The sequence below is a fragment of the Musa acuminata genome, chromosome BXJ1-5 (genome assembly GCF_036884655.1).
Source record: "Musa acuminata AAA Group cultivar baxijiao chromosome BXJ1-5, Cavendish_Baxijiao_AAA, whole genome shotgun sequence".
Lineage (NCBI taxonomy): Eukaryota > Viridiplantae > Streptophyta > Magnoliopsida > Zingiberales > Musaceae > Musa > Musa acuminata.
The window spans coordinates 40295311-40320459 of NC_088331.1; the positions used below are offsets into that span (position 1 = coordinate 40295311).

Sequence of the window (25149 nt, forward strand, 5' to 3'; positions counted from 1 at the left end):
CATCTTAAGGATAACATTCATCATGTTGAACCTTTTCTCATCATCATGTTTTAGTGCTGTCATTCAACCAAATGCTTGATCAACTTTGCTTGCCACTTCTGTGAGGTTCACAGTGACAACTGTTTGTTAACTGATCAGGGCACCATGGATAGCTATCGCCACAAAATTGACATGCATAAGAACTAAAATATTTCAATTTCCTACTGCAAGGATGTGCTGATATGTAAGAATAGATGCCCTTTTGTTAAGGGAATTTAAGCATTAGATGTTCTTATCATCACTGTTAAAATGGAGGCATGGAAAATTTAGGTTCATCCAAATACAAACAACCTCAGATTCAAAATGTCCGGCTGCCTAGTGATTTTTTTTTCCCCTTGCTTGTTAATTAAATGAATTAGATTTCTGTTTATTTCTTCACCTAAATAGTAAGACTGAAATGTTATTCTGGAGACTCATTTACAAACACAATGGTTGTCCTACCCTGTTTATTCACCTGCAGATGATGCATTGCATCTTTTGTTAGCAGTGCATGAACTAGACATCAAGAATAATTTCTGTGTTGTGTCTGAATCATGTCAATTAGCTTGCAAGTTGTCATAGAATCAAACTTTTTACCCTGAAAAGGCCTTTCCCATTACGAGAGCAGTTATGGGGCTTGGTGGCTTGCATTCTTTTTGGGCTACAAAGCATAACTTTATTAGTCTAAAGCAAGATAGTTGTTTGACCGTAAGCTAGCAGACATGACAACTGAACAACCCCCACCCACTCCTTTACTAAAGTAAAGATGAGAATCATATTGTATTGATGCAGGAATGACCCAAGAAAACCGAAGTCAGCCCCCCTCCATTATAGAAAACAGAGTGGGTTTAGCCAAAAAAAAATTTCTTAGGTAGATAAAGCTAATTTTTTATGTCAGGGATACAGCTTTCCTATCAGCACATTTAGAGGCTAGTCTGTATGACACATTCTTTGCAACAGACCATTTAAGAAATAAGGGAAAAAGGACAGAATTTAGAGGGCACGGCTATAATTGTATCTTATACTTTGCTTTTTTTTAGTGTTCTACCAATCAATAGTAAAAGTAATACATGGAGGAGGTTTTTATTGAGACGTCCTGGTGATTAGCATACTGTTTGATAAGCATTAGATTAGAGTCCATGCTAAAGATAGGGAACAGAATAATGGTAGTTGAAAGATCTTATATACTAAGAAAGCTTTCGCATTGGATGGTTTTACTACCGAAGATAGGGAACATGCTTATTGCCAGCATTTAAAATTACTGCATTGAATTTAATGTGGTCGTAATTGTTTTATTTTTGTTCCAACCCATTGCAGTATCTTATTAGTCTCTTATTTTGAAATCATAATACCTTGTCGGCTGAATGATGCTATAGGAAACTGTTTAAATATTCTTTTTATGATATGGGACTTCAAATCTCAAATAAATCTTTTAACTTTTGCAGACTTTGAGACCAGTTGTAAGACCTACACCTCAATTTGTTCAGACTAAAAAGATGCAGTTTTTTGTCTTTCTTGTTCTGATTAGATATTCGTCACTTTTATCATAATGTACGACCTCCTCCATGTACAGAGTCCAACAATGCCATTCCCAGCAGGACCTTATGCAGTTGTCGGCTGCGCTCATCAGGGTCGTGTGCATATCTCAGACCATGGGAGTAAGTGTTTTGTTGCTTCGAGTAGGCACGAGACTTTGATTTCTTCACTTTTTAGAAACAGAGTAAGGAAAAAAGAGAAAGAAATAAATAATCGTAGTGAAAGATAATATAAATATAATCCTTCAATATGTTAGAATGGTATTTTGCAATTTTGGTGCTTCGATACTTGAGTGGCAATATTGAAAAATGGCACACCCACACTAATGAAAACATGATACAACGGAGGAGGTGTACGTGTATATTAGGGGATGAAAGTGGGATGGTCGAGATTTTATGTTCTCATACGCAATTTATATTGAAATTTTATTTATTTTGATATCAAAATTTTATTATCCAAACTCTTTCGAATATCTATGTAAAGATCAATTCTATCTGTATCCACAGTCAAGAATAACATTATAATCCGCCAAAATTCTGATCTTGTTGGCGCTTTGATATTCTAAAACCCTATAGATATTTATTTTGGCAATCAAGAAGGAACAGCACCAGTGGTCTAGTGGTAGAATAGTACCCTGCCACGGTACAGACCCGGGTTCGATTCCCGGCTGGTGCAGTTAATGTTTTTTTCCGTTGGTGTTGATTGATAGACAATTAACTTTCTTTTCAAATACTATAGAAGATTAGTGATCCCAACAACAATATCACAGCACCAGTGGTCTAGTGGTAGAATAGTACCCTGCCACGGTACAGACCCGGGTTCGATTCCCGGCCGGTGCATGTGTTTTTGGTTATCAACCGTTGCCTTTGTTGGTGCGGAATAACGGGAAGAGTGAAGGGGTGGGCGGGAGCAAGGACACCACATCATTCAGAGAACCTCCCCGCATTTTGCGGGCGACACTCGACATGGGCCCCTCTACGTACCCCCTACCGTCGCTTTTCCCGCGCGCTCCGCCAAAGCCTGTTTCGGACCCCACGCCCACATCCCATCATCTCTCTCTCTCTCTCTCTCTCTCGCTCTCGATGCCGTTCTATTGTTATTTTCCCTTTTCCTTCGTGTACTCCCTTCTTTTTAGGGCACTGAATGGGAAGTAACAGACTTCGACCCTGCGGGATCCGTCTCTGGGGATGTTGCTGATTCTTTTAGAAGTTAGCTCATTGCGAACCTTACTTAGAATGTGGAATGCTTTTGCTTATGTCCACTTCAAGGAAGACGATGATGGTTGGAGTAAACTTCCCTCTTATCCAAATATATCCGGTAGCTGTAAGAAGAATCCTTCTGCTCGAGGAGGCTTCTTGGTTTAACAGCTACCTCCATTTGGCCATCCGACTTGCAAAGCTGGGTCATATTCCAGTAGCTGTAAAAATCCTTATGCTCGAGGAGGCTGGCTCTCTTATCCGTGTACATCACTGTAAAGACAACTCATAGGACATGCATGAGGAACGAAGGATTTGTGCTGCTACTTCTATGGCTTCATCAGGGTCCTCAACCAAACAGTATCAGAACTTCGATGACCAGGGAAGGGGAGTGTGTAGGTGATGTTAGATGATTACCAATTCTAAAAGGCATGCTCAGTCCCTCACACAACAATCTCTACACTACCAGCACAAGAACCCTTGTCACTGCAACAAAATATACTTTAGGCTGCAGTTTTTACCAAAGAATCACTTCAGGAGAGAACTTGCGATTCCAAGAGAGAGAGAGAGAGAGAGAGAGATTATTTTCATATATCCAATCACCTGTTGATCCACTAATACTTCAAAATGGAGAAGGTCCACCAAAACAGCACCCAAGTACGTCTAGAGATCTTTCCAGTGATAACATAACCATGGAAATTTGACTCGGGTGCTGATGGACATGTCCTTGAGAACCCTTTTTGCATTAGGTGGGTTAAAATCAGTCGAAGATATATTTTGAGACATGTCTTCATCGATCAGATGCACATTCAATTTGGTCAATGTAATCGCTGCAGTTACTTTTTAATGCAACTTTTAGCCAAATCATTGATTTCCAAGTCGACTGTAATCGATTGCATGGACTGAGTTCAAAAAAAGCTTCCCCGAGTGCTACAAACTCCTTTTTTGAGCTAACCTCCAATATATATATATATATATAGACTGATTCTTTTCCTTCCAACTTATTTGAGCTAACTGTGTTCAGATGTTACACCACTGAACTCTTCTTTCCAGCATCATCTAGAGAGCAAAGGGATCTGATGGTGCTACTCAAATTACAAGCTTTGACATATTCCTTCTACGTTGGCTAGGCTGAGTCTGAAGGCCACTTATAAGAATCCATTTCAATTCAATTGTTAACTAGTGATAGATATATCATCACAACAAGGAAGGTGCCACTTGAACTCTGTTGATGACACACTCATCACTTGGAAATCACATCTCTTTGCCTTCATCCTCAGGTTCTCTCTGACTATGAAACCCACTTGAATTCTTCATGTGTAGGTTATTTTGATTCAAAAAAGTATATTATATTGGCCCAAACTGCAGTTGTCTTGATGGACTCACTCAAAGAATGCACAACTTTCTCCTGACAAACATTTCGCATTCAAAGAGAGCGGACTGCTTCTCAAGGTTCAATCTAATTTAGATCATTAGGAATAAAAAATGTAGTTCTGCTATGATCCATTGGTTCTTCCTTCCTTCTTCAACTTTTACGAACCAAGTGCAGGGAAAGGACCACTCAAATTTGTGTCTTTTCTTTATGCGATGGCAAGCTATGCTTAGGCAATGAACCCTATCGATTGGTTACCACTATCTCAGTATATAACAAATACTATTGTTACATGTTCCAAGGATATCTTTTCAATCTGTAGCAGGTGGCAATGAGGTTGAGCTTGGAAAAGCAAGTGATACCAAAGTGGGGGAATCTAATGGATCCAAGAGTGTTTTTTATTGTTGTTATTATTATTATTAGTGGATGCAATGATTTCACTGTTAGGGTTGATGGACTTGAAGGTTTTCCATTGGAATGCTACATCCAAGTTGCCATTGATTAATCAAATATTAGGTGGAATAAAGTAAGTAGTTCATGTGATCCATGTGAAGCTGAGGTGTCCTCATTTGTGAACACCATCAATTATGCATTTCTTTGACGAGAAACTATCCATGTTTGCTCAGCAGAGAGATCAAATGTTGACTGTTTCTATGGTCGAAAAGTTAGTCATCGCTGATTAGAACAAGATCTACTAGTTTTTGATGTCTCCATTGCTCTTGATTCATATTATACATACACTGAGGCATGAAGATTAGTATCATATGACCTGTTCATGCTAGATTATTACTGTAGCTTATCACAGCTTTTCTTAAACCCAAGTGAGGAACCATTCATTCATTTGCAGTCACAGGAATCAAGAGGTTTGTGAATCTCTCTCTTACTCCTCGAGAATGCAATATAATAATGATTAAAATATTATATTAGAAAATTAATATAAGATTTAATGTGGTTCGATAATTTTTATCTATTCTATGTTAATAGAGAAAATCAAATTCTTCATCACATAAGATCAATTACAATACTCTTTGAGTTATCCTCGGTGAAATACAAATTTTTATTCCTCTCAAGAAACTCAGTGATATCAAAAATATTCCTCGCATATTGTTCTTTCCTTATCAAAACTTAGAATAACCAAATCCTAATTGTCGAGATTTTCTTTCTCCACTACAACTCCTTCTCGTTCTAGAATTTCTTATCATTTTAAGATATTTGACTATAGAAATCACAAAATACTTATCGATTCTACCGGCATGAAAGAGATAGGAAGACTACAACTCTAAGAGTAACAAGCATCACTCGGAGAAGAAGGTAAATAAGGTAGGTGTGGTAAACTTATGGCATGGAAAACAAGTTAGCTTCACAAAATTATGCATTGAATCTTTTGGATCCCTATATATGATGCGACAAATTATCCTAGAAGATAGATTATGAGACATATTTGGTCCACATTAGCAGCAGTAGATTAATATATCTTCCACGAAAACATGGCGTGGAACACAAGTCATCGCAATTGGCCTTCGATATGGCATCTACGCATCTTTTGACCATGTAAAAAATGATGATTTATTATTGATTAAGAGAGACTTTTCAACACCACCATCTTCTAAAGTGCGCCTTTGGGGAAACTATCCTCCTATTGATGATCTTCACTTATTTGAGGCATCAACATTAACAAAACGATTTTTAGATTAATTAGCAATTTTTAATGATCATTATGTGGAATTCTCTGCCCTCAATCTCTCAAGCTTTTTCTTCTTCTTTTTAGTTAGTTAGTTGCCACTCTTCACTCTGTGTCAATAGCTAGCTTATTTGGATTGAGAGATTAGGTTTAAGCATTATACATTGGCAAATGAAGTCACTTATTATCAATGAAAAATCTAGGATTATTTTCAGTGAGCAATGAATACTGTTTCAAGATAAATTGCATACTAAAATTCTTTTTTGTTTACTGTTATGTGGTATGCCTTTGTAATGTAGAAAATACATGGGTTATACATATATATACCCCAATAGAATATACGATCGAGCGAGATAATTAAAAATTAAACATTAGGTTGTGTTTTGGGTATTGCACTGAGATAATGGACCGATAATTACCGGAAAAAAATAACAAAGCATTGTAGTAATGACAACAGATTAAAATGACTCTCTATTAGTGCAACAAATTTGACCAAATATTTTATTAGCTCTTTGAGGTTGTGATGTGCTGCATATTTTTCCCTGGAAAACACCCTTTTCACTGTAATTGTGAAAGCTGTAATCTTGTATGTGTTTGCCTTAGTCCAGCAGTAAACAATTGCCCACATCCTCTTCTCTTGTTTGGAAAAGTCTGATCCATTGTTCTATCTTTGTTCAAATGCAAGAAAAATGGATTTCAAATGTATACAACATTATAATTAGTGACATATACTCCTACTGGGGTGCATATATTTCTACAAGTAGATTTGTGTCAAGTATCAATCATACTTGTCAACCTAGCAATAATGATGCAGCTCCAGTGGCCCTAATGATTGACCATAAGAAGAAAATGAGCATCAGTGAAGAGTAATAATATATGTAGAACACAACATGCAATACTCAACAGTAGTTCTCAAGTGATTCCTGTTTTGCATATCAAACTATACAATGGTGGCATCCACCATGGTTTCATAGCTTAATCAAAGAGTTGCTCGAGACAGACCTTGAAGCAGCAGCAGCAGCAGCAGCAGCTGTTCTTCCAGCTTTCCCAATCTCTCCTGCTTATTAGCTATGGTACAACGTAATTGTAGGCTATGCTAAGCTAGTAAGGGCATCTAAGCTGCCACCAACACCATCGTTGCACGCCACCACATCCGAGGAAACAGAAGCCAAAAGCTCCAAGGAATACCGTCATACACCATGGAAGCAAAGAGAAGCTTCTCTTTCGTCGTCCTCCTGCTAAACTAGTATGGCGGGGGGCGCGCATGAGCCCACGCGAGCGCGTCGTGGCCGAGCTGCCCGCCGTTGGGCATTAGATTCGGCGGCAAGCTGTACATGTTGAGCAACGATGGATCGGGCAACCCACCCGTGAGTGAGCTCGGCAATCCGGCGTTGGCGCCTGCGGCTTCGTCTTCCTCCTCGAGTGGCAGCCTCTCGTAGGTAGCGGTAGCGAACGTGGCGGCGACCACCATGACAGGCCCCGTCGCGATGAGCGACCCCACGACGGTGCCACCGACCACCTGGCCCTGACCGCCGGCGAGGTAGACGGCCAGGCCGCTGGTCCCCGGCGGGGCTGGACCCGGCAGGAACGTGCCGGTGAGCGACAGGATCTCGAAGCGGCCATGCAGGGCGACGACGGAGCCGGGTGCGGCGGGCTGGCGGAGCGTGACGTTGGCGACTGCACCGGCGCCGCTGAGCACGCTGACGCCGCACTGCCGGCGGCGCGCGTACTGCGCGATGCAGTCGGCTACGTCGGCCCCGGCGGCCACCTCCATCACGTGGCTGCGGAGTGCGTTGGGGCTGTCGCGGGTGATGAAGATCGGCGGCTTCGGCTTGTTCTTTGATCCAGGGGGGCGCCCGCGGGGGCGGCGGCTGCCGACCTCCACCGCCCCCTCTTTGGGGTCGTCGTTGTTGTCGCGGTCGTCCTCGTCGTCTGCTCGGGAGCCGAAGGGCTCGGTTCCCTTGGGCTGCATCTCGTCCTCCAGCTTTTTGCGACCGGAGGACGCCGGTTCAACTCTGGGAAGGCCCAGGTTCCCCGCCCACCAGGGGTTCGACATCTTGTCAGCTTAAAGCACCAGATCTACCAACCTACAACTCTCTCTCTCTCTCTCTCTCTTTCTCTCTCTTCCTACTGCTTTTATGCGTTCCACTTCTGTGTACAATATACTAGAAGAGAGGCAAACTGAGAAAAGCTTCTGAAGATTTAACAAATTCTCTCTTTCCCTCTCTCTCTCTCTCTCTATCTCCCTTTTCCTTCTATCTCTTCCTCTTCTCTGTATACTATACTAGAAGAGACGCAAACTTGAGAGAAGCTTCTTCTTTGGAGAAGACGAAGGAAAGTCTCTCTCTCCTTCGACTCCTCTTTTCCTGCTGCTGCTTCTATCTCTTCCACTCATCTGTACACCATACTAGAAGGGACGCAAACTGAGAGAAGCTTCTTCTTTGGAGAAGATCGAGGAGGAAGGTGGGAGCAAGAGGAAGCAGCTCGGAGTCAGTTTGTATGTCATCCACCGGAAGAGGCGAGGCAGAGGGAGGAGGGAATTGGGTTTGGTCTACATGATGGACAAGGAAGGAGGCAAGAAGAACCTTCAACATCTACTACCTAAAACAGAATTCCACGCCGATCTTCTCACACAGAGGAGGGCAGAAACGGGAGTTTGCCCTTTTCCTCTTCTTTCGGTCTACACAGAAGCAGCAGCCAAGTGGTAGTAATTAAGAAAACGTGGCCACTCACTGAGAGGAGAAAGCGAGGCCATATCTTCCAATCGTATGTGTGTGTGTGTGACACAGAGACGGAGAGAGAGAGAGAGAGAGAGAGAGAGAGAGAGAGAGATGCGGATGGGGTGTACATGGAATAGTTTACTGGTGGGACGTTCTTTAGTTGTTGCCATAGGGTGGTGCAAAGAGAAATAATAGAACAGTGTAAGAGAGAGAGAGAGAGATGGTAATTGTTTACCTCATTGCTCGCGTGTAGGGCCGCGTGCGCATGGGAAGGTGGGAAGCACGTCCCTGTCTCAAGCCTCGTCGTCCCAATCCTCCACCAGAGATGCTCGTGAGAGATCGAGTCTCGACGCACTCAGACTCTGCTGCTTTCAACTCCATTCACTTCAAGAACAGCCCATCTCTTCCACGCCCCCTGCAAATATATATATATAGTTCTTAGCAGAATTTATAGAGCAGTGACTGCAGGATCTCTGTCTTCCCTTTAGTCTCTCAGCAACAACATGAAGTCAATTGAAGGGATCAGAATGTCGCTATGAGGAAGATCTAATTGGTGGTAAATTAATTTGAATCCTTTTTCTCTGATGCAGAGATTTCAATTTGAGAAGTTGTTCAGCTTACAAGAGATGACTCGTAACAAAGATTTGCATTACTACCCATCACGATTACTTTTTCTCAAGAAACTGGATATCAATGGTGATTAAGAGAAATTGCTGATGAAATGTTGATTACGAGAATACATTAAATGTTTTTGGTAGTTTCATTAGAGGAAATTAAGAATTAAATGTTCTCTTAGGGTCTCATTTCTCTTCTCTTTGCATATCTATAGATAGATATCAATGATGTTATTTGCAACATTTCCAATCAAAAATCAATCATAAATACTTAAAGAGGCTCCATTAAACATATGATGTATATATTTGTGTAATTACTAGGAAAGATAAAAAAAATATATTTTTATTGATGAGCTAAATATCGATTTCATAGAAGATACCTGTACATAGGTATCGTAGTTAGAAGAAATAAACTAATTAAAATTAATGATACGAGAAAAAGGTAATGGAAACTAAAATTTTTTTAATGAAAACTATAGATAAAAATTGAAGTACATTAATTTAATTAGAGATATGATTTTTTTACAGATTTCAAGATGACAAAAAATTCATGTAGTCATCCTAAATAATTAAGACTTTCCACGTAAACATATTAATAACACATTTAAGACAAACTATAAGCAAAATCAAGCATCCTATCACAATAATTTAAGTAATTCATCATCTAAGATAGTATAAACATGTGCTTAGGAGATCTATACATACGATAATTAGAAAAAAAATAAAATAATTAATATTAATGATATAAGGAAAGACAAAGAAAAATTAAAAAACTCTTAATAAAAATTATAAATAAAATTTAAATACTCTAAATTTAACTAAACATATGACGTTTTACAAATTTCAAGAGCGATAAAAAATTTATATGATCAACACAAATAATTAAGACTTACGACTTTATTGGTATCGTTGATTCGACGTGAACATATCAACAACACATTTCAGATACCTTCCAAAATTGTTGGCAGGATCAAGCATCCTATCACAATCATTCAAGTAATTCATCATCTTTATTAAGATTCTAAAACGTTCAACAGGAAAATGATAGGACTACAAGATAAAAGACCTGAAAATGATAGGACTCATTCTTAGTCTTCAACCTCACAAGATTCAACATCTAAGGTGTCAATTTCACATATACAGTAATAGTACGCAAAAGGATATCACGCGTGGGGGATACAGTCGCAATAAATCACTTTAAAAGGACCAACAATCTGCTTGTGTACTATAAAGCTGAAAATTTCTACTTGGTTAGGTAATACATGAGTAAGAAGAGCACCAGGAAAGAGATCACAAGTGTAGCCATTCTGCAATTCAACTTTTCCTCAAAAACCGAAGGAAGAAACTTTAATTTTGGTCAAAAACAGAAGTAGAAACCCAATGAACAGATGTGAAGTGTATTTACCATCTTGAATCGATCAACTGTTCCAGAAAGGACTCCACTGGAAGTATCCATGTCATGACCCTAAAACCAACACCAAGAAATCACAATTGGATACTTTGCTAGAGAAAGAACAAGAGAGTGAGAAGCCCCCATGTGCCCTGCACATACCATTTGGTCCAAGGCATGATTATGGATCTCGACTTCTTCATGTATTTCCCATCAACTTCACACCAAGATGATCATAATAACTAAAATGTAATAGCAACAAATAGCCAAGTTTTCTAAGATAATTAAATTCCTTGTCGCTGCATGTTAAGATAGATAAATAGGCATCAACTGTGCCACAAAAAAAAGGAAATGATTGAGATGATTGTTGCAATAAAAATAAATGACAAAGGCATAATTTCTCTGTTAAACTGCTGATGTATCAGAAGATGAAAAACTAATTGAATTGCCAAACTCAAATAAAAGAGATGGGCACAAGAACAATTAAATGAAAATAAGAAAAGGATACACAAACTGGAAAATTAGAAGATATTTTCTCTTTAGATTGCTAAATAAAACTTTTTAAGTAAATTTGTGACAATTTTAGAAATAATGAGAAGGGGAAAATATTTTGGGTGATCTTGAAAAAAAACAAGATCTAATCATAGAGTGTAACATTTGCATATTGACCAAAGATATGCCACCAATATTAAGGTCTTCAACTGGGTAATATGAAGCATGACTCCTTAGCAGGGCTCAGAGTTCTGAAGATCAAACATTATAGCATTAAATAGATATCTCTGGACAAAGAAACAACAGAGTATCTCTTACCAGTCCATATGGAACAGCTCTAAAGAAGAATATTTTACACATTCATCATCAAAAACAAAATTCTAATAATCTGGAAGAACATGACCAGGTAGATCATAAAAATATGACTGAAGCTGGGGTGTCAAGTTTAAACCCATGCATCAACTAAAATAACTGTCACCGGTCCTCACCCAACAAAAAAAGAACCGTCACTAGTGGCAGTGAAGAAGTAAGAGCTAAAACACATCACAAAACCAAAAAAAGCACAGGTCCATCAAGAAGCTTCCAATCTTAAGAAAGATATTTGTTCTAATATCAATCACAATATCTATGAAATATATTTACAAGATAAACAACAGGTCCAACAGTTATATCAAGAGAAATTTGAGTAGGACTTGATAAAATATAATGAGTCAGGAAATATTTACCAAAAAATCAAATAAAATATTGTAAATGACCTACTCTTTTTTAAAAATTCACTCTATCTTGCAACCCATCAATATATTTATCTTAGTCATACTCAGCAATTTCATGAGACGATTAAGATGAGGCCTGAATGCCACCCTCCTCAATGCTATCAAACAGAGCAGCTCTGTTGTTTCGATACTCTCTCTGCAAGCAGTTAAATTAAACATAAGATAAGAAGTGACAAATTCAAGGACTTATTTAAAATACTAGAATAAAGTACAAATTTTGCTGAAGATCCAAAAAAAACACTGCCAAAGTGCTAATAGGCAATGCAATTCAAAAAATGAATTAACTCTTTCCTTTATGTCGAATATGCCACTATCAAGGAACACACCATATGAGCTACCGTATGTAATAAAAAAGCTACACTTAGAGCATCACTAATGAAACTCAATGCATTTTAGTCAAGTTTGTGCCACGGCCTAAACTCAAGCTTTCTATAAAAGCAGTCCATTTAATGCGTTGAAAATCTTTAACAGCCAAAATGCTAAATTCAATTGCTGCTGCTGGCAAGCACATATTTTTATACTAATAATTTCTGTTTTGGCATAAAGTGGGCCTAATTCCCTTTCTCCAAAAAAACTCGTTGTTAATTTAATGCAACATCATTCTTCAAGTCCTTCAACTCTAATGATGCTCTTTGGTTTGTCCATCATTAGTTTTCCTCTTGAAACTATAAAGAGATTCAAAGTTTTCTCTAGTAGCATACAGCATAAAATTGGTGCCAATTTGTTATTGGTCAACCACTTAAGGATCAGCTCTAAAATTGAGCTGCTGTGATCCATTATTCAACAACTTGAGACAGTCCCAGTTTGAGTATAAACATATTCCATAGTTCGAAATTTATAGGGCAAGCCACAACTGCGCTGACATGCATAAACAAGATTCATGTCTCTTTATGTACTAAAATGCAGTGAGATCACTTTCAATTTAAAATTTACCAAAAATATTGTTAAATAAGAAATGCAAAGACCAAAAGACGATTCTACTAATAATTGAAAGGAAAAAAATATGAACATATGAAATAGCCATAAAGTTTAAAAAGTTTGTTCATATGAACTTCCATGAAATTAACTGAACAATTAATGCAAAAAGAAACAGGGCAAACGAACTGTGGAGCGCTTTATATGCAAAAAAGTTAATTTTTGTCATAAAATCTCGCAAAAGCTAGTCCTCGAAGCAAATCCTTGGATGGAAACAAAATAAAATAACGGACGTACCTTCTCAAGTTCATAAGTTTGGTGAATTCAGAGAATTCCTTTATTTATCCTGATGCCTTCTGCTTTTTTAACGTTCCGTATATTCCGCGACGGCCACAAATGCAGCGCCATAGGTGTGGTCGTTTCAGTAAATGGATAAAAAATTGCATCTTTAGCAAAAAAAAAAGGGAAAATGTTAGCAACAATTACATCACAAAGGAACCAATATCAATAGCAATTCATTCTGGAACCGTTTCTTAATCGAACAAATAACGTGTATTCAAAGGTCTTCTCGTCGTTCTACAACTCATACTATGATAAAATCTGAGTTATGAACCCCCATAATTCAGACAACAAATCATCCAAGAAAGCTCAAATCACAACACTAGTTGATCAACGAGAACTTGAAGCACTTAAATTCCTAAATCGTAATTATTCTCGGTGACAACTCATCCACAACACCAATCAATTCGACAGATCCCACGAAAAAGGCAAAACAAGATTCGACTTATCCCATTCCGAAATGTAACGAGAACAGGGGAAAACAGGAGGAAAAGGCGAGACCTTCGATCCAAGACATATGAACAGATGAACGAGCCTGTGTCTTAGGACGCAACAATATCCGTCGACAACAATTCTAGGGTTCGGGTTACCTCGCAGTACCCAAATGCAGCGGTGTCGGTGGTGTGAACCGCGAAGACGAAGAAAGGGGTAACGGAGTTATCCCTCACCGGCTTTTATATGCGGAACGCGCTGCATACTACGCGCTGGCCACGTGGCGTTCGCCGATTCGGAAGAGTTGGCCGCGACGAAGAGGAAGGGTTTGTTGCAATGGAAACCGCAGAAGACGGGTTTGTTGGACGGTGATTAGTACGCTTAGAATAGGAAGGGACGTGCAGTGATGCTGTGGATGGATGCGAGGAAGTTTGGGTCGGAGAAGAATGGGTCGGGTCGGGTCGGGTCGCGTTGAAGGAAGTTTGAACCGAAAAGAACGGGTCGGGTCAATTTGGTCAAATATCCTAATTAATCGGATCATAACAAATGATAATACTTCATAAAAGAGGAGATTTCAGGCCAAATTCTGGCCCTGAAGCCCAAGCTTATCCCTTAAAATTTGGGCCTTTAACAGGCTCACTCCGGCCCACTTAATTGACTCGATTCACGAGGTCGAACCAAGCCGGTGACAGAGACACGACCACATGCCTGCTTGCACGGCGGCCGGCACCCATCGGCCGTCTGCTTTTTTACTAGCCTTTCCCTTCGAAAGCTTCACTGCGGGCTGCTGCAAAAGGGGTGCACGCTTGTCGCTTGATTCGACCCAATGCATCGCCTCGTAAAGCCACACGCAGCCTCCGCATGGCATGCATACGTAGCAGAAAAAGAACGTAAAGTGACTTGCAATGAGAAGCAGAAGGCTTAGACCTCCACCGGTGCATGCAATGATGATCTTTGTGAAGATAGGAACAGATGCAGTCTTCTCAGGGAACAGTCGTTCATGTGAAACGCTCATGATTCGTGTGAGGCTAATCATTTACCAAAGCTTGACCCACCATTGCGACAGAAGTAGATGAAACTCTCCGAACTAGCTATGAGTATGTCTCTCTCTCTCTCTCTCTCTCTCTCCGCATGCACTCTGTAGAAACGTTAATGGAAAAACATAATATCTCCTTTTATATATTTTTTTCCCTTTTTTCCTTGTATGATTCTTAAGACATCTTTAAACTATTGATTCACTCTTGAGTTCTACTTTGGGAGTAATTTCTCCCGTCTATTTTTTAGATTTTTTAGAATTTCTTAAAGGATCAAAGCCTAATTTCTTGGAACTTTCTATTTCTTGTTTCAACATTTTAACTATTTTATCATTTTAGTGAGAGTTAGATTTGCATTATTCCGAAAACTATGTCGTGTTTGCAAAATAATAAACTCATCATGCTCTTATAAATCAATTCAAATTTTAACTCATTTCTAATATGAAACTAAACAATAACAAAAGAGGAGATCATCTCTGAGTAAACCTGCTTGAATCATCAGAGAAAACCAAGATTTCCTGAGCAAACTATGCCATTAGTTTGATGGATTAATCTCCCAGAACGAACAATCTATCGTGTTCAAAGGAAGAAGATGACAGAGAAGGTAGGAAATGGAGCCCAACATGCTGTAGACTCCTGCAACAAAACTGAGCAGCAGCTGGCCATCATCTGACAGAAAATACATTAATGCACCATTAATTCAGCATCAAAGGTTAGCACATGAGAATGCTCATCTTCCTCCTACCCACTCCTCCCAGTCTCTATCCAGCTTTAATTCCACCATTAATGGCTTCAACCAATTGGGCCCAACATTTAACAACAGGAAGCTGCACTGTCATGCATGAATAATACACCATAACATCTGTGGCCAGCAGCACCTGCCTCCAATTCAAATGTTTGAATTGGAGTAAAAGGGCCAGGTTGAATGCTTGGTCGCTTCTGAGAACCCACAAGTCAAACAAATGAACACCAACATTTTCGCCATGTAAAAACTTCTGCTATCACTAACAATTGCTTAGACACCATATTTTTGTAAGCATGTGTATGTTATTAACAAAAGACACACAAGTCTTGCAACCATAGAGACCGCCTTGCCATAGTTAATCGCTCATCAAGTAGGACCGATAGTGTTTGCAAAACCTCATTGTTCACAATGGTCATCGCTAGCTGAATCTTACAAACACCTGAGACACAAGCAAAAGTTACATCAAAATCTACCATAAATCAGATTTTATGCTGAAAATAAGGTTTTCAACAGTCTAACCAAATATTCAATATTACTGGCTTAGTAATGTCGGGAATCAATTAGCATGTATCCATTTCCTTTAGAACCATAGCAGAACATACTCGATGTTGCTCTTAAACTGTTGCCTACTGTCATTATGCTACAACAAATGGCTGCTACTGGGATGAAATGCAACTGACTAGAAAGATCCATAGCTATTAAGGCATGAAAATATATTACAGTCCACGGACGAGAGAAGGCTCGATGCTATATTATTAATTGAATTGGAGATTTTAAAAAGAGGTCAAATAATGGACATTTATAATACAAAGAGATGTTTCATTAGTGGATTATTACCAAAGGAACGTGGAGACTGGAAGAAAACATGTCAACATTCCACAAACAGGTGCTGCACAATTTTGTATCACCATAGGCCAATGATAGAAGAATATTAAGTCAACATCACAAACCCATGAAAAGGATATACTGGAAAGTATGTTTGTTTGTGATGAAAAGGAAACTGGCAGCTCCCTCGCCTGCTGTCAGCTCATTAGCACCTCAATCCTTCATTATTTACTAACTTGCAAGACAAACATAACCCACTGCTACTTAGATAAACATAGGGACCTGTTTCACTGTTCGTCGATGCACAAAAAACACTTCATGGATTATAAAAGTAGGTAGAGAAGAAAATTAGAAATATTAACATTTAAAATCCTCCTATGAGAAGGCACCTGACTGCTGAATGATGCATAATATTCATGTTTGCAATACCTATCTGAAAAACAAGTAACAAGGACCAGAGGAATTTAGATTGTAGAACCATGAGATTGTATATCCTAAATGATACTTTTTCTTTCATAAGCTTATTAATGTCAGGTGATACATCATATTCAGAGCCATATAATTGAGGGAAGATGATAGAGATATGTGAAGCTGGAGGAGGTTCTCCATCTCTATGGCTAAAAAATATACTTATTGAGGGATTGGCAAACCATGAAATAAGGAACTTATAAAGAGTAAGGTAGACACTAAGCATAAGTGTTGTCATTTAACTATGCATAGTTTAGTTCTACGAGTATCAATTCCAATCAACCATGTTTTTGCTAGTGAATTCATAAAAGTTGAAACATGTATAAGTCGTACAAGCAAACAAACTTACCATATAAATGAGAATTATGGTGTACCCGTCTTGTAAGTTTACCAAACAGATACAAAAGCTGAAAGGAATACACATAAAATTTAACTATGTGACAGTCGTGAAAAATCACAGTGAATGAAAATGTGAAATTCCTATAAGCTTAATCATTGAATTCTGAACGGAAGATTCATAGCCATTAGAAATAAGAATTTGTACCTTAGAGAAGAAAAATCAGCAACTCTTTTCCTTTTGCTGGATGCAGAAATAGGAAAAGGTAAAGTTCCAAATACCACATTTTTCTTTCAATCTTGATGAATTACAAGTGGAGCTGAGAAACGTATTGCATATGCCATGCCATACAATCATCAAAGTCCAGACTACTTGTACAATCCAGTAAAGCATTTTGCTGCTGTTCATACCGACAAATATAGTTCAACCCTACCAGAAGCTCACAAATAGTCGCCTCTGTCTTCTCCCTGTCAGCAAAATGTAAAGTCTGAAGCAACAAAACATTTTCTCTCGACACTATTTGTTGTTGCTCAAAGTTCCGCTCAGTCTGCCAACGAATCATATCATGAGCCATGGGTAGCAGCCAGCTCAAGATTTTAGCAAGTGCTTCCTTCCAATTGTGTGCAAGTGGAGCATCATAAATAGCTAAATTCTTCACATACGACTTCAGGCTCTTTCTAAGAGCTGCTCTTAAGCTCGAGGGCAACATCTGGTACAAATCATCTCTTGCATCCTCCCCAACCAAATGCGGATACTTTAGTAACTTCTCAATGATAATTATGATGTTTGCATAATGCAATGCAAGAGCTGATCCACCCACGGTGGAGGGTGCCGCAAGCATCATTACCTCACTCCTTGGCCCAAATTTTGATCTTCTTCCACTTGTATTCTGCACTATTTCATCACTAAATGGAACCAAAACACCAATTGCAGGCCGACTGAGGCAACTCTCCTTCTCTGACTGCTCATCGCTATCCTTCAATAGAGCAGAGCTGCCTAAACTGAGGCACTGCATGAAAAGGCGCCCAGGACTTGCTCCACAGTGGAATCGGAGACCCTCTCCCCGGAAATTAACAGCAGTGACAACATCAGAAGCCACGGCAGGGATCTTCACAGACTTGCTATCCAGGGAACCTGATCTTAGGGACCCTGAATGAATTGGGTACTGAACTGGACTAACAATTTGGTCTGAAAGCTGACAACTTTGATCACAAACTAGGGAATCCAGGGTGCCGATTGTATCCCCAAACACGAGGCAGATCCGAGAATGGATAGTGCAGACAGCTCGGGCGAGGAGGAGGACGACCTTGTCGAAAGTTCGGTTCCAAAGGGAGGAGTCACGCAAGTGCTTAACGTCTCGCCGCTGCCACTGGATCTTCTGGTCGAAGGCCTGGCGGCTCGCGTGGTGGGCAGGGTTCTGGTGGAACTTCTTGGCAGCGTGCTCCAGCTCCGTGAGAACCTCCAGCTCGGCGTAGAGAGCTGAGGTGGAGGAGACGAAGCGCTCCATCTTGCGGATGGTCCCGGCCATGTCCCTGGAGAGGAAGCCGAGGCCGGAAGGATCGACGCGGCCGGCAAGGAGGTCGGAGTACACGTGCTCGAAGCCAACGAGGGCGGGATGAGAGCAGCGGCGGCCCAGGCGGGCGGCGACGGCGGCGACGCAGTTGAGGTCGTCCAACTTCTCGGCGAGGGCGAGGGAGAGAAGAAAGGGTTCGTCGGAGGAGACGAGGTGGTTGACGCCGTAGGCGGTGAGGGTCTGGGAGCGGAACCGCGCCATCTCCGATTCGGACAGGGAGCGGTAAAGACCGATGGCGCGGGACATGGCGCTGGCAACCTCGAAGGAGAGGATCCCGACGGTGGCGGTAGAGGCACCGCCATCCGGCGGCAGCTTCGACCCGTTCTTCTTCTTCTTCATCTGCTTCTTCTTGGTGGTGTTGGCGGCGGCGGCAGCGACGGAAGTCCGCATATTGTCTATCCGCGGCTGGCGAGATCTAGCGTTCCCCTGATCTTCCTCTGCCTCCGATCGGATTCAAACAAGGCTTCGTCGTCTGCGAAGAAGCAAACAAGCAAAAGGAAAATTGAGCGCTTTCGCAGGGCAAAAAAATCCAATCTTTAATACGAAATCAGCAGCCTAAAACAAGCACGAATTCAAGTCATACACAGCCAGCTCAGAAGGACGAAAAATTGGAATCTTTCATTCACCTCCTCGATTCCCAAGATCTCATCTTTTCCATTCCAATCCGAGCACGATTGACCTCCAGCCAACACTGGAGAGTAGCGCAAACTCGTACTTCCGGGATTCGACACACGGCGACTTGGATAGCCTACAAAAACTGACAACACCAGGAAGGGGATAGCGTCGGGAGTTGTAATTCCGCCTCAATTTGCTTCTCCAACCACGACGGCAGAGTTGCGGAATTGGATTCCTTCTTTCGTCGCCTTCCTCCGAACATAGGGAGTCATAATTAGATGAGGGAAGTGTTGCGGAGGCCGCTTAAACGAGGAGAGGAGACAGAGGAGGGAGGGAGGGAGGGAAACACTTGGGAAGAAGAGCAGCACATGGAGAGAGAAGCTTCTGGGTATGTTATATATACACACACCGTACAATACCGTAATATTATATCAAAGACGTATGAATACGGTAGGGATAAAAGTGGGTGAGACAGTCTGAGTCAATGAACTTTAATATGTGAGTGAGTGAAATAGGTACATTTACACATTATGCATGCAATTTTTCTAATATATTTTATTTATTTTTGATAATTAATATTCATATTTGATAGGTTTTATAATTTCTTCATCATTTACTTAATTAACATAATATTCACATTCATCATATACATCATATAATTCAATATGTAAGGCTAGACATCATATTATATGAGATTCAAATTTGAATATTTTAACCTGTCACTCTCTCTCTCTCTCTCTCTCTCTCTCTCTCTCTCTCCAGTTTTTTGTCTGACAGAAGATTTTTGTTTTGGTTATTTTCCGTAAAAGTGTTTCTCCTTTTTCCTTCATTTTCAGACACATTCATTTTTATTAGATCATTCCAAAATAAAAATAACCAATAAATTTAAATAATATATATATCTATTCATTTGTATTAATAAAATAGAATAATCGTATGAAATTATTTTTATCTAGAGATGATATTTCCTATCCGTGTGTTAAAAGTGGGATCTTAATATTTGAATCATCTAAACCAATGGAAACATGCTTTGGGGTTAAGTAAAGCCAAGTATGGATGAGGTCAAAAAGGGTTGCATGGCTTAGGTTTGGCTTTCGTACCATCTCCATCTCCATCTCCGCAAGTTCCTATCCCTTTGGAGTTTTCCCTTCGTGCAGAACATCATCAACTTGGGACCTCAACCAACCCAACTTGCCTTTGCCAGCAGTACATTCCCCCCTCTCTCTCTCTCTCTCTCCCTTCATTTCTAATAGGCGATGGTGCCGCAGTTGAACCGGAGTGGGTTTTGGCTGTCGTCAGTTCTTTGTATGTGGGATTTGGTGCATTGGCCTTTATAGCTTTTGGAGTTCAAATGGCTATGTCATGGCGAATACGTAAACTCGTATCAGAGAGGATGAAGAGAAGTGCACAGCATTCAACATCACCAGCCTCCTTTTCCTTCAATCAGATCTTATCCACCTACATTTGGAACAGGTAAGACTTGCTGCTATATGATAACAGATGAATGAGATGTCAATGGTAATCTCATCTGAACCAGAGTTGCGAGGATGGGGAATGGTTGGGTTACAGTAATATTTTCATGGTCAAATGAACTGTATATTGGAGAACAATCAATTCAATGTTTTGCAGTGACATGTAGGCTCGTCTCCTTCATGAAGGTGTAGGAAGCAGCAAAACACAGGTATCATCATCTCATCACACAACCAAGCATGTCCTCGAATAACTTAAAGGTGATATTTGCCCACATTGTTTCTGAAAGCATGATAAGGAGACGAGTGAACCACCAACCATCAGCATCTACTCGAGGCTGAAACGAGACTATATGTCTTCGATCATAGGCTTCATCTTTCTTTTCTCTCTCTTAGTTTTCTTCACATACTTGAGACTTGTATGTATGTACCTTCGACATGCTTTGCATCGGGTGTCTTTCCTAGGTTCTCCAGCAAAGGCAAAGGCTTCTCCTTCTGCCCTAAGCTTGCTTATTGCAGATGCTAATCTATCGTCAGGTAAATCCAAAGCTTTGGATTCTGGCTTCTGTACCACCTCAGAAAAAGATGTATTATGGACAGCGGGTGTCACAGCATAATCCTCGTTGTATTTCGTTTTACATTTGGTTGAATAAGTATCGAGTTTATCATTCACATTGCTGGCAGATGAAAGATTCTTATCGAAATGTAGTTTCAGAATCATTTAAGTGCAAAGATGTATGTATCTATACGCCTTTTTCAATTTATCTAGCATCATACTTTCCTGCATTGGAGCCACTAAGCAGTTTGATGTCCACTTCGTCATACTTGCTAGATTTCACTCCCCATCTATTTCCTATTCCATCATTTTATTTTAACATCATAACTTCAACCGTGATCTCAGAAGATTTTACAAAGGCAGAAGATGGACATGCTTCAGAAATAGTGAAATCTGGGATCATTTTCCTTATCCTTTTCCTTTGCATGCTTCTCATTAGCAATAGTTTCCTAATTATCATAACTTATGTCATGCCATTTTATCTTATAATCGTCGTGTGAGATAGTTTGCCTAGATCTATAATGATTTAGATTATTGTAACTTTTATGCCATAACGTTGATTCATCAATTACAGTAGCACTACTAAGAAATTCAAAGATAATAAGGAATAAATTTTATTTTTTATCATCCTCTGTCAATTTTTTTAATTTTTTTTTATCATAAATCAAGTATTTTTTACATAAAAAATAACATAATATACTTTTTCTCATCAGTTGTCCTATACCGATGAGATTTTATTTTAAACTAAGAATAAATATTAAATCATTAATAATTTTTTTATCAAATTTAGTATTCACGATAATTATTTGTTTTTCTTTAACTTAAACCTTGCTATTATTTCTCATGCACTATAAATCTAAATGAATCATCAAGTCCTTGAAATAAATTGTTGTCTCCTATCATATAATTACTAAGTAGATATAGAATTCTTCATCAGATGCTATAAAGAAAATATTTTTTTCATCCTTATTTTATAGTTATTTTCCTCATAATAATTTGTGTGATTTTTATTCCAATAATCTTTTTAAAGACGATCATATTTTTTAGAATAAGAATAAAGAAGAACATTTTGATTTTTATTTTTATACCCATAATTTTTTTTCAATTGTCTATTTTTTTATAGTAAAAATATTGACGAGTTTCTTTGTTATCTCGAGTTCTTCTAACCTTCATTTGATCAATCGCGATCTCTATTTTTTTTATCTTTCTATTGAGATCTAGCTTTTGAATTTTTTATTTGAAAAGCAGATGTTTTATACGAAGATCTATTCATTTTTTGTTTATGAACTAAGAGGGAGCCCGTTAATTCATCAACCGATAATGTACTTATATCCTTAGCTTTTTCTATAATAATAAAAAGTATATCAAATTTTAGAGATAAACTCTATAAAACTTTTTATAATACAGTTTGATCATTTAGGTTTTAACCATGAGATCTCATTTGTTTCACAATAAAAGAGACTTTCAAGAAAAAACCAACGATAAATTCAGAATATTTCATCATAAAAGTTTCAAATTTATGTCAAAGTATTTGAAGCTTTAAACTTTTTATTTTGTTTGTGCAATCAAGCATACTTTTTAATATCTTCTAGGCCTCTATTAATGTTGATGTCATGATTAATAAGAATTCATTGTTGTAGTATGAAGAGAACTATCGCATCTTTTTACATATTTTTATTCATTTGATTTTTTTGATCCTCAGTAATATTAGGATCTTGTAGATCATACTTAATAAAACCATCTTTTACTAAATTCTATAATATTTATGAAATAAATAAAATTTTCATGTTAATAGTCCAAAATTAATAATATCATTTTTGAAGATAAGAAAAATTAAATTAGAAATACTTATTTCAATATCTGCCTTTTTTAATTTATTATTTTTATTAAATAATAAAAATTAAATTTATGGTGTATTTTGATGTTACAAATAAAGTTTTATGACTATGAAATTTCATCTCATGACTTTACGAGATAGACTCAATTATCATATCATTGAAAATATTTTATGATAGATGTACTCTTATTGAAATTCTTCCAATCAGACTATAATACTATATTTGTTATGTCGGCTTTTCTATAAAAATTCAAGGAGAAAAAAAAGAGAATAGTAGAAAAATGTAGGAGTATTGGATTGATCCAAAAATACCTATTTATATTGATAAAAAAATAGAGTATAATTTTTAAAATAATAAAAGAATTTATCATATCTCAATAAATATTCTCACTATCATCTATTTATTTTAATCTAGATTTTAATTTTTTATTTTATCTAATCCTAACTATTTGAATTATTCTTATCAAAACTGTTTGTTCCACGCTCTTCAACTTCCCATTGCTGATGAGCTACAGAACCCATCAAAGCAGGCGCCTGAAGAAGTCCAATTCAAGTAGTAAGCAGTCAGATTGTAGATACCTGCAGGAGATCGCCCATGTTGACTGCTACTGCTCCTGGGATCGGCGACACGTCCACCCACTGGTCCTGGTGAAGCACCTTCCGGCCGCCGAGCTCGTCCTCCACCAGCAACTTCAGGAGCGACGGGTCCGCGTGCTTGGTCGATGACGGGGACTCGGAGACCGGTGGTCGAACGGGCCCGCGAGGACGTCCGGCGAGTGGATGAAGATGATTCTAGGGAGCTTGGTGACGCCAGCGTCGACGAGCCCCTTGGTGCCGTCGAACTCCTTCAGCTCCTCCGATCTGTCGTAGTCAGTCAACCGCTGCTGCCATTTCGGTATCTGTGGCGGTGGTGGATGCTCTCTCAGTTGGCTTGGAATCGAGCTCCACTTACAGTTGCTTCCTTCGTAGGATGTGTTCTTCGACATGATTTCCTCCGACAAGTGGAGCTATTTCTTTGTGGACGTTTCACATCTTCTGTGACGTGAACACACTGTGAGTTCAATATTCTTCCAAACCAATCCATCTTCTCTTTCGTTGAACTCCATTTGCTGTTCTTTTTTTTTTTAAATAATAAAAATATCCTTTATAATCAATTGGGTTCACATAGACTTCTCACAACATTAACCGATTCATACATTATATATTGTTTCATCTTTTCGGTAGAATGTCTGTGAGGTGTACGATTTTTCATCTCTATCATTGTTCCATCTTTAGTCCTATGTCGAAGGGTTTAGGGTTTCAATTGTCACCAAGGAGAGTCTCAAGTTCCAATACATCTATCTCATTGGTTTAGGCTTCTAGGGTTCTAGTGTTTCTCACCGTCGAGTTATAGTAAGGGTTACTTATTAACTTTGTAGGATTTATCTTTTGCTATCTTTGGTTAAGTTGGTAGGATTTATATGTATTATAATTTATAGGTTTTATATGATGAATATTCTATTATTAACTTCAAAATAAGAAGTTACACTCATATTTTTTTCATGTATCTAAATACAAGAGTTAGCATACATCTATTTCATGTTTCTCCCTAACTTGTATTATACTCTTTCCCTCTAAAGTAATTAAACACAATCATACACATCGAATTAAGATGGATCCATATAATATTTTCTAACATTTAACTTTCTAAATAGGTCCATACCTTTTGATAAAAATTTAGTCTAGAAAATATATGTTTTGATACACGATATTCTATTTTTGGGGTCAACTCAAAAACATTATATCGTATGTTAAGACCAGTCCAAATCATTTGAAACTTTCATGAAATACACCCAAACACACTTCCATACCAATTTTTTTAGTCATTTTTTTTTATTTTCACCGTATTATGATAGATCTATGTAATGTTTTTTTTTTTAATGTTTGACCTTCTAAATAGGTGGATAACTTATATAAAAAAATGTAAAAAATATAAGTCATAGTATATGATAAACTATTTTTGGGGTGGGTCAGATCAAAAATAGTATATTGCATATCAAAATTTTTATGAGTCCAATTCGTTTAAAGTTTTTTTTGAAAGCTTGGAATTGGACCACTATTTTAGTAATATAGAGAATTTTGATATTTTAAAAAATTTTAGTATCTAAACTCTATGTCATTTTTTTAAAAATTTTCTCCTTGTTTTTACTATTTCCACTGTATTAAGATAGAC

General features: G+C 38.5%; 2 protein-coding genes, 1 long non-coding RNA gene and 2 other non-coding genes across 7 annotated transcripts; 2 read left to right on the top strand and 3 right to left on the bottom strand.

The window, feature by feature from the left end:
- Positions 1 to 2158: 2158 nt before the first annotated feature.
- TRNAG-GCC (transfer RNA glycine (anticodon GCC)) lies at positions 2159 to 2229 on the top strand. Its single transcript has one exon. It is a non-coding gene; the product is annotated as a tRNA-Gly (tRNA).
- Positions 2230 to 2322: 93 nt separating this feature from the next.
- Positions 2323 to 2393, top strand: TRNAG-GCC (transfer RNA glycine (anticodon GCC)). The gene has a single exon. It is a non-coding gene; the product is annotated as a tRNA-Gly (tRNA).
- A 4316-nt stretch (positions 2394 to 6709) lies between these two features.
- LOC135674279 (AT-hook motif nuclear-localized protein 20-like) lies at positions 6710 to 8900 on the bottom strand. Its single transcript, XM_065183988.1, has 2 exons — positions 8759 to 8900; positions 6710 to 8483 (listed from the first exon to the last, which is right to left on the bottom strand). Exon 2 carries the CDS (start codon positions 7857 to 7859, stop codon positions 7047 to 7049), a length of 813 nt encoding a protein of 270 aa, XP_065040060.1. The 5' UTR covers positions 7860 to 8483; positions 8759 to 8900; the 3' UTR covers positions 6710 to 7046.
- Positions 8901 to 10128: 1228 nt separating this feature from the next.
- On the bottom strand, positions 10129 to 13812 carry LOC108952954 (uncharacterized). Of its 2 annotated transcripts, XR_001978218.2 has the most exons (4): positions 13637 to 13812; positions 13005 to 13153; positions 10690 to 11928; positions 10129 to 10602 (listed from the first exon to the last, which is right to left on the bottom strand). It is a non-coding gene; the product is annotated as an uncharacterized LOC108952954 (long non-coding RNA). The 2 variants fall into 2 exon arrangements; XR_010513574.1 differs by having other exon boundaries at positions 10129 to 11928; positions 13637 to 13793.
- A 3331-nt stretch (positions 13813 to 17143) lies between these two features.
- On the bottom strand, positions 17144 to 19416 carry LOC135674280 (uncharacterized). 2 transcript variants are annotated; one of them, XM_065183990.1, is made up of 2 exons: positions 19087 to 19416; positions 17144 to 18932 (listed from the first exon to the last, which is right to left on the bottom strand). In XM_065183990.1, exon 2 carries the CDS (start codon positions 18848 to 18850, stop codon positions 17195 to 17197), a length of 1656 nt encoding a protein of 551 aa, XP_065040062.1. In that variant the 5' UTR covers positions 18851 to 18932; positions 19087 to 19416; the 3' UTR covers positions 17144 to 17194. The 2 variants fall into 2 exon arrangements, with proteins under 2 accessions (XP_065040062.1, XP_065040063.1); XM_065183991.1 differs by having other exon boundaries at positions 19044 to 19416.
- Positions 19417 to 25149: the final 5733 nt, after the last annotated feature.

Excerpts from the sequence above, each read along its gene's own strand:
- LOC135674279 (XM_065183988.1), bottom strand. The coding sequence starts at position 7,859 with ATGTCGAACCCCTGGTGGGCGGGGAACCTGGGCCTTCCCAGAGTTGAA.
- LOC135674280 (XM_065183990.1), bottom strand. The coding sequence starts at position 18,850 with ATGCGGACTTCCGTCGCTGCCGCCGCCGCCAACACCACCAAGAAGAAG.